The sequence below is a fragment of the Haliotis asinina genome, chromosome 4 (genome assembly GCF_037392515.1).
Source record: "Haliotis asinina isolate JCU_RB_2024 chromosome 4, JCU_Hal_asi_v2, whole genome shotgun sequence".
NCBI lineage: Eukaryota > Metazoa > Mollusca > Gastropoda > Lepetellida > Haliotidae > Haliotis > Haliotis asinina.
The window spans coordinates 46,948,652-46,957,448 of record NC_090283.1 but is presented as its reverse complement, the minus strand read 5'-3'; the positions used below and the strand labels follow the sequence as shown (position 1 = coordinate 46,957,448).

At 40.4% G+C, this 8,797-nt stretch overlaps 1 protein-coding gene across 1 annotated transcript; it reads left to right on the top strand.

The window, feature by feature from the left end:
* The first annotated feature begins 4,456 nt into the window (after positions 1-4,456).
* On the top strand, positions 4,457-8,038 carry LOC137281604 (uncharacterized). Its single transcript, XM_067812941.1, has 4 exons — positions 4,457-4,509; positions 4,943-4,991; positions 5,467-5,544; positions 7,010-8,038. Exons 1-4 carry the CDS (start codon positions 4,483-4,485, stop codon positions 7,690-7,692), a joined length of 837 nt encoding a protein of 278 aa, XP_067669042.1. The 5' UTR covers positions 4,457-4,482; the 3' UTR covers positions 7,693-8,038.
* The last annotated feature ends 759 nt before the right edge of the window (positions 8,039-8,797 follow it).

Sequence of the window (8,797 nt, the reverse complement as noted above, 5' to 3'; positions counted from 1 at the left end):
GCATAGTCGCTTTTTATGGCAAGCATGGGTTGCTGAAGGCCTATTCTACCCAGGGCCTTCACGGGTCGAGTGTCCCTGGAACAGTGATGAGGCCAGTTTTACAATCACAGAAACAACACCCTCAAATGATGAAGGATCCACCCCAACATGTGACTTCAGCTTGAATGGTCATCTGATCATATGCTGTGCCGCTCTGCCTCCAAACTTGTGTTTTCGTGTGAATAATGAGCGAGCATGCAGTGTTCGAAATTAACCTTTACCTGAAGTAGCAAGTACTTGCTACCTGGTTTTAAAAAAGGCAGCAAAATCTTTTACCTGGTGGGAACATTTTTTCCTTTTGCCTAATATACATTGCATTATCAGTTCATATAGCGTGTTAGGTACACCCGCAAACTGATTTTTATCAAGTTATGCAATAATACTTTTACTTCTATTAGCAGATGACGTTTTATCGCCTTTACGTTTCTGGAAATGATGAATCATTTTGTCAATTATCAAACATCGGATGCAGTAATATTATACTTAAACTATTCCAATATATCGCAATATGAAAATCAGGGCAATGTCCAGTCCCACTGATTCTACCATTATGTTTCACCTTTGACGCCTTGTCACCTTTCACTTCAAGTCATAATGAAAAATAAAATTTAATTCATCATTTTGTGTTTTAACGTTGCACTCCGCAATATTTAATCTCTGTGACGTCGGTGTGTAAATAATCAAGGTTGGATCAGTACACCCAGTGACTGACAACATAAGCATCGTTTTACCCAGCCGGGGAGGCATGCATCAATCAATCCAGCGAGCCTGAGTCCTGACCGTTCGATCCCGTTAGCTGACAAGGCCTGCAAGTGTAGCGGCCACAAAATTTTCGAGTCCCGTGCTGGGACAAGGTAAGGATGTCATCTGTGGGATTACCCAACGCCCTGCTACACAAGCAAAGACTGTGTGTGTGGCAGTATAAGTATCTGGACATTTCAAGTTTTCAAATTCCCATTATAGTGTGCATCAGTCTTGCCGTTAATGCTATAAATCATAACTCATAAGCGCCAGCCACATGTGACAAGTCCTGATTTTTCTTTCCATGCTTTATTGTGCAATGAATATCAGTTAGAGCACTTTCTCAATAAAACTGTACACGTACATTTTGGTCGCCAGTGTCTGCCACAGGCAACACAGCTTTGTTATGTTTGTGCCAGTGCTGTCCTTAATCTGACTGGCAGAAACAGGTTACTGAAGAAACAACATTCACAAACTGTTCACTTTTCTGAAACATAACTGAAACATACATGAATATAATGAATATCAATAAGAGAATACATAAGAAGTTTTAAAAAATACGTGACTCTTAACGTTTCTCCGTGTATTTTATTGCACAACACAGTGAAGCATTGTTTGATTGGCATTGTAAAAGTGGGTGACTCAAAAATGAAACATGCAACTGTATTTATGACAGCTTCTTATTTATTGCATGGGTCGATGTAGGTTCTTACGTCGTTATCAAGTTAAGAGTGAATACAACAAGACAAACAGCGGGTTAACTATAACAACAACATATTGTTGTATAACAACTGGTGCATAAATGAGAGAGGACAGTGGGAGACTAGGGACAACAAACGAGACTGGTACCGAAGCCAATAAACGCGTCCGGTTTTTAATTAAATTTAGAGCTATTATAAAAATTTCATTATATACATCTGATTTTCAACACAATATGTTTATCTCCTAAGTTTATAACCATGTTTAGTGTTTCTTAAAGCGAAAGACAACGAACAGAAATATACGTCAACGTCCGAACATGTTTTGTTATGTAAAAATGATGGTTAAGAATTAAACGTTCTTCACTACCCCATGCTTACAAAAGGAATATTTTATGAACCTTTGCCATTTGCTGCAAACAGTGGTTTACCAAGATATTCATACATACCAAACACAAATTCATTAAACATTACACAATTCCTTGCAACGGTGACTGCTATGCATTGGAAAAAAAACCTCCGTTACAGAAACATACGATATACAGTTTACAAGATGAACAAAACAATTAGTTAATCAGAACTGTTTTGAGATTCCACGAGTTCCGTTTTGAAATATGGATCACCTAGGAAGTTGTTCTGAGTTTCTCAAATTGAGAATAGAGGTTAAATAAATGGCATCGTGTAATCAGAGAATAGAGATTACCTTTCAAAAAACTTAGTAATCGTGAATTGTTAATGGTTATTACTTAATAACACTCGTTACACGAAGAATCGAATGACTAAGGTTTATTTTGAAATTATGTTCAAGCTGGGAACAAAGACAGTGTTCTTATTGTCTCAAACATTGGCGTCTGTTACTTTCAAATAACAACTTGATGTGATTAGTGATGAAAGGTGATTGTTAACTGTTACAAGTTGGCAACATACGTTAAATGAAAGCGCAAGGTCTACAACATGACTTCTAGACAATGTTTGCAGTAAACGTTTATCGCAACAGTTCAAGAATAATTAAATCACAAACTAGTCATATAATATCTATCTAGTACATTCCTGCTTGTTTGTTTAAGTATAGCAAAATATTGTGAAGTTGATAGTTAAAATGATCAAAATGTGCTCTGCATTCATTGTCTCTTTACCAAATCGACTATTATTTTTAAAAGCAAACAGTAAATAAAGGCACGCCAGAATAGAAGTTTACGCTCAAAAAGGGGGACACCGGATATGGGCTTCGAGTATTGTACCGATGTGAAGAATCGAACCCAAGTGTTCGGCGTGACGAACGACTGCTAGGCTACCCCACCGACCCTACAGATGTACAGATGTGCAGGTCGGCTGTCTCCTTACAGTCCATGGGCTTTGTGTTTAGGTTTCATGTTACAGTCTTTATCACCATCACGTGACACCGACATATCACCCTGTATAAGAAGGAAGGCGAACCTCCGGATGGGGGTGTGTATTGCACCGTCGACACATGTTCCGATTAAGGTGTCTGCAAAAAGATATATTTGCAGTGTAAATCAGCGAAATACACACGTGAGTATCATAGTGTATGTAATGTCTATGTGGACCTTGATTTAAGTTTTGCCAATCAGACGTCATGGCAAACAAGTAAACCCTTCATTGTCACTCACACATCAGACCCCACTCCTCGTTGTGTGTTGTGCATGATGCATGTAAGTTTGAACTTACAAACGAGGACTACTCTACCTGACGCTATGACAGTGAATCAGTGAAATTAGTGCCAAATATTTGGGTTAGACAGATTCCGTCTCTTTCTAAGGATCAAACTGGAAGATCTGACAGCAGACGACATTGAGGTGTACATTGCCGTCGATTGTAGAGCATGAAGTGGGCGTTATCGTCGTCACATGACATGCAGAACTTGTTATCTTAAATGCGTAACTGACCAAGGGATCAGTGAGACAGATCTCTACATTAAGCGTCCGTGTGTAGTCGGGTTTGCAGATCCAGGAGTTGCGGGTCGATAGATAGTCACCAGTTGAAATTGGCACTAAATGTGGGAAACAGGATAGTATTGTTATAGGTAGGACAAGGGACATGGCATGGAAGGAGACACTATGTTGTGTACCCGATTCCCACTTCCACTTCCTTCTGTTCTCAGCTCCGACCTGTATCCGCCTCTCCTTCTCTCGTTCACAAACCTCCCTCTTACTTTTACCCACCTCTCCTTCATACCGTTGTTCACAGTCCAGCTCGTACCTGCCTGTACGACTTTCCCATCTAGTCGTACCGGTCTCTCACTCTTCATATCTGTGTTTCTCTCTCTCTACAACGCCCTGCTTCTTCTTTCAACTCGCACCCAAACCCCCGTCCTCGTCTACGTCATCCCTTTGTCTAAATCCTACCCGTACCCGTACCCGTACCCGTTTGTACTCGCACACACCAGTCTCCTCGATGCCCTCCCTCAAACCACTCTCATCTCCGACTCTCCCTTCTACCCGTACCCGCCTCTCCTCTTACCTACACATAACTGGCTTCCTCCAACCCGTACATGTTTCTCCCCTACCCACCCTAGTCCCTCTCTCCTCCCATGCTCCTCTCCGTAGTGGGCTGTATCTCCTACCCGTACCAGTCTCTTCCTTCTCCTTGGCTCTCCCACCTACCCTATAGTCTGTGTGTTGGTGTCGGGAGTATAAAGAGCTCCTATGTGAACACACATTGAACGGTACTTACTTCTCTCACAGGAGATATATATATATATATATATATATATATATATATATATATATATATATATATATATATATATATATATCTTTGATTTGTTGAGCATTTCCTAATATAGTGTCAAGTATTTCTGTTTAGACTTTGTCAGAAAAATTGATAGCTTGTAGATGTTTCTCTTGACCATTTATTTAATGTGGCTTTAAAATGGTGCGCTGATGCTCGTTTTGTTCTTTTCTAATAAACATAACTGGACGGATTTGTAACAGCTGTGGGTTAATTTACAGACAGGGGTATACAGACAGATGACATCACTCGGATGGACATGGCGAGCACACTCAAGCATGTAAGTAACTTCTAAGTAAGCTTGCTTACATACGTCACGTACTCTCCGAGGTAATAAACATTAATAGACCGGTGAAGGTCCGGGGTAGAAGAGGCCTTCAGCAACCCATGATTGCCATAAAAGGCGACTATACTTGTCGTAAGAGGCAACTAACGGGATCGGGTGGTCAGACTCGCTGACTTGGTTGACACATGTCATCGGTTCCCAGTTGCGCAGGTCGATGCTCATCCTGTTGATCACTGCATTGTCTCGATTGTTTACAGACCGTCACCATATAGCTGAACTATTGCTGAGTGCGGCGTAAAACTAGATTCACTTACTCAATAAACATTAACACCTGTGTACGTATCGAGCGTGTATATTAGAAGTGAAACAAGCCTACTGCTTTGTGAATCTTGAGGTGCGACATTTAAATATATTCTTTTGTTTCAAGCTGAAACTTCCGGAGGTTGCTACCGATCCAGCACCATTACCACAGTTTGGTGAGAACAACTTTAGAATGTTTTGGAAAAAGTAGCAATGGAAAATATTGTTTCTGTATATGCCCCTTTATTTGTTGTGCCGTATTATCAGAAGAACACACCTCTAACTCCTTTATGGTCTTAACTGAAATAGATTGGAATGGGCAGATAAAGGCCTCATAAAATGTATGTCCAAAGGATGTCTCGGTGATTAATATATTTTTAACATATTCTTGTCTTTTAATGCTGATATGATTCTGTGACAGGTGTACACTTCATGGGCAAATATCTAATACATTATCAATATCCGATTGTAATGGGGAGAAGTTTACGTGAATGAATGTTGAAATGTGACTGTATTGAGATTAAAGGGATCCAGATTTGTCATGGCAGATATTTTGTTGTGCCTCTCACTTTGAAACAAAGAAAGTTCCAGCCATCGAAGGTATTGATTATGTTTTAATGTGTTTGAGCACAGCTATTTTTGTTGTTGAAGCTTGGAAATACTTTGAAGAAGCGGGGACTAAAACGTACAGTCTGGAAACAGAAACAGGGGCTACGATGACTCTGCAGTGTGAGTATAATCAGTTTAGTGCTTGGCGATGCTGATGTCGTTGATGTCAAAGTAATGTCGTTGTGGTTAGATTACTGTTTGAAACGCTCTTACCGGACGTTTAAACACGAGGTGCCGCTGAAACTCTAACTCAGTGTGGACATTGTGTTCCAGTAGAGTCCGATAGCGTTCGTGTTTTAGTGATTCTCACCTTCCGAACAAAGGACATAGTACTGGGTGTATTCAGGCTTTTCATCTTCTGACTACGGGCTGTGGTACTGGATTTTGTCTTAAAATCTGATAATTAAACCGCAGGCCGTTTTATTAGATGTCGTAATGGTGACCACTCTTTGAACATTCATTATAGTGCTAGGTATGGAGATATCTGCCTTTGTACACTCATTATAGCTCTAGGTGTGGTCATGTCCGTCTTTTAAACACTCACTATAGCGAAAGGTGTAGTGATGTCCGCCTTTTGGTAAGGTTTGGTCTTCAAGCAAAGGCCACTTGTCCTTTCATGTGTTTCCTGATTGGTTTCCATGAAAATATGTTTCCGACTGGAGATACGACCATGAACATTCCACTCGGGTTTAGCCGAGGAGACCACAGAATGTTAGCCAGGGTGTCACGGAGGACATCTTATGTAATATGAGAGTCTCTACAACTGGCCACTGACGTGTTTACACAACCACATCTGTATTCGCTCCGGTTGAATAGTTATACTTCTTTTATCCCGACCCAAGAGAGTTCTGTCTATCCTAGGGACTCCTAGGTTGGAATTTGTTCCCACACTATACAGCGAAAGCTGCCTAAACCGGCATTCTTTGGGACTGAAGAAATAAAATCCGGTTAAGACAATGTGCCGTGGTATAGAGCTGATGATAAACGTACAAGCCACGGGAGGGACTGAGAGTTTGTACCGGTGTTGACAACTTGTATTTCTAGTTTTTAGGGAGACATATGAATGTGCAAACTAATGCGGACACACACTACCTTTTTTACTGGTTGACTGTTCCGTTGTATAATGTCTAACACAGGGGCCTAAAACACCACAAATTTGTTTTATTATCTTTGTTAGCTTAGAATATCTGTTAAAATATCTTCCAACAACTGCTTTTTATTTTCTGTTATTTAGAAAATGTCTATTTCTATTGTTTAGAAAATGTCTATTTCTGACTGCTGACAGTAAACCAGCTCAAGTGACAATTTCTGACAAAATGTTTTATGGAGTGTTTATTTCAGTGTCAGTCATTACAAAAGTGTACGAAAAGTAATAACAATACGCATACACATAATTTCACAGAATAAATACATGTATGTGTATTTTAGTGACGGTGTTAATACAATTCCTACACAGATAAAAAAATGGCGCCGATATTCAATCCGCTGTTTTGTAAACATCGAAACGAGGTTGCCAATAACATGACTAAGTTGTTGTCTGAAGTCGGGAAATTTGTTAAATTGTAAACAAAATGTATATTTCTAGGTCCTCGACTACAACTGGACGCTGCTCGAGCCAACACTGACAGATGCCACGTAACTACAGACGGTCAGCTGGCGAACTCGCCGGCCTCCAGACAACGCAGACACAGCGGCAGGTTACGGGAATACTGGGGTACGTGTGCCTCCACCCCTATCCCCCTTCCGCCACCCCGCTCTGTTGTCACCCCAGCCTCCCACATTCCACGATACTGGGAGACACAGTCTAGAGTGGGTGTCGTGCGTGGAGGCTTGGGGTGGCTTGTCCTGGAGATGGGCGTGGCGGAGGAGAGTCACGTGGACAGTTCGTGGTGTGTTTTTCGACAGGGCCGGTCATGGTGTGTCAGTGTAGTGGGCTGTACCACACACCAGGTAAGTCTTTGTACCTGGGTGTGTCAGCAGGGGGAAGGGGGGAAATGTTACACTAACACAATGTCTGACATACCCGGCACACAGGCCACCCTCCACTATGGCGTTGTGCTGGATGTGGGGAGGGGGAGACTCGCCTTCATCGACCTGGACAGAGAGATTGTTTTAGCCAAGGTGGATGTTGAGTTTAGCGAGTCTCTCCATCCCATGTTTGGTGTTGGTTCGCCAGGTAATTACACAGTCAACATGAAGGTGAAAAGTGGGGCAGATATCAACATGACTGACACCAAGAAGTCACTTATCTATGACGCCTTGAAATAAACAATAAAATAAACATGACACTGTGTAGACGTGTAAGTGTGAATTATTTATGTAATTGAAGTGATTGAGGCAGACATAAAAGTTGTGAATGCTGTTTGTTGTGCACAAGAATGTAACGCGATCAGTTAAATATGTTGTTTTTCTACTTGATTGGATTCTCTTGTGTATTAGAAAGAACTTACATCCACAAATGACTATTGTTATCATTATTATTCAGCAGTAGCTGACCAGTTTATCATACATTTCATACGTCTTGAAAATGTCAAAATTCATCAAAAGTTGTTTCAAATCATGAATTTGTTTCTTTATTTCGTTTCATCTCTAAAATACAAATGTTTTAAATCCACACATGCATATTGTTGTGAATCTACATACTCCTTATTTGACGGAAGTGAAGAAATACGATGAAAGTGATTGAAGCGGACATAGAATATTCTCGTTTCACTCATATATACAGAAACAAAATAAAGCGCACAGAATGCTTTGTTTTCCCATTTAGCAGAATTCTGTTGTTAATGACAAGTATTTCAAATCTACACACGACTTATTTTTGGGAGTGAGTGAATGAGCGAGTGAGTGAGTTTGGATTTCACACAATGTACCCATGTGGAGGACTGAACCTTGGTCTTCGGTGTGACAAACACACGTTTTAACATTTTCAAATGGAACATATGTCAAATTTAGGATTATATTTTCTCAGCTTCTAGTACTTGGTGGGTGGGGGGGATTTAGCCTCAGTCGGGATTCAAACACGCACGCTCAGAGTGAGACACGTCTCATCGCTAGCACGTGTAGCCTATTAAAACTGCAATGTTAATTTACCCAGTGCAACGTTCTGAGGTTGGTATGAAGAGAATTCATTTATTCCACTGTAGAACCTAACAAAACTATATTTAAATTCTGTCCGTGCATTGACAGATGGACATATAAACAACGCTGGAAACCACAGTGAAATGTTCGTTATTGTCTTAGTTGAATACATACATGTATTGTATTACACTATAAACTTTACGGTGAGTGCATGATACGTCAACGGGTAAGGAGGAACTTGTGATTTGAATTATGTTTATTTATTTATTTATTTATTTATTTATTTATTTATTTA

Excerpts from the sequence above, each read along its gene's own strand:
- LOC137281604 (XM_067812941.1), top strand. The coding sequence starts at position 4,483 with ATGGACATGGCGAGCACACTCAAGCAT. Across the intron at positions 4,510-4,942 it reads TGGCGAGCACACTCAAGCAT|CTGAAACTTCCGGAGGTTGC; the intron begins GTAAGTAACTTC and ends TTTTGTTTCAAG. Across the intron at positions 4,992-5,466 it reads AGCACCATTACCACAGTTTG|CTTGGAAATACTTTGAAGAA; the intron begins GTGAGAACAACT and ends TTGTTGTTGAAG.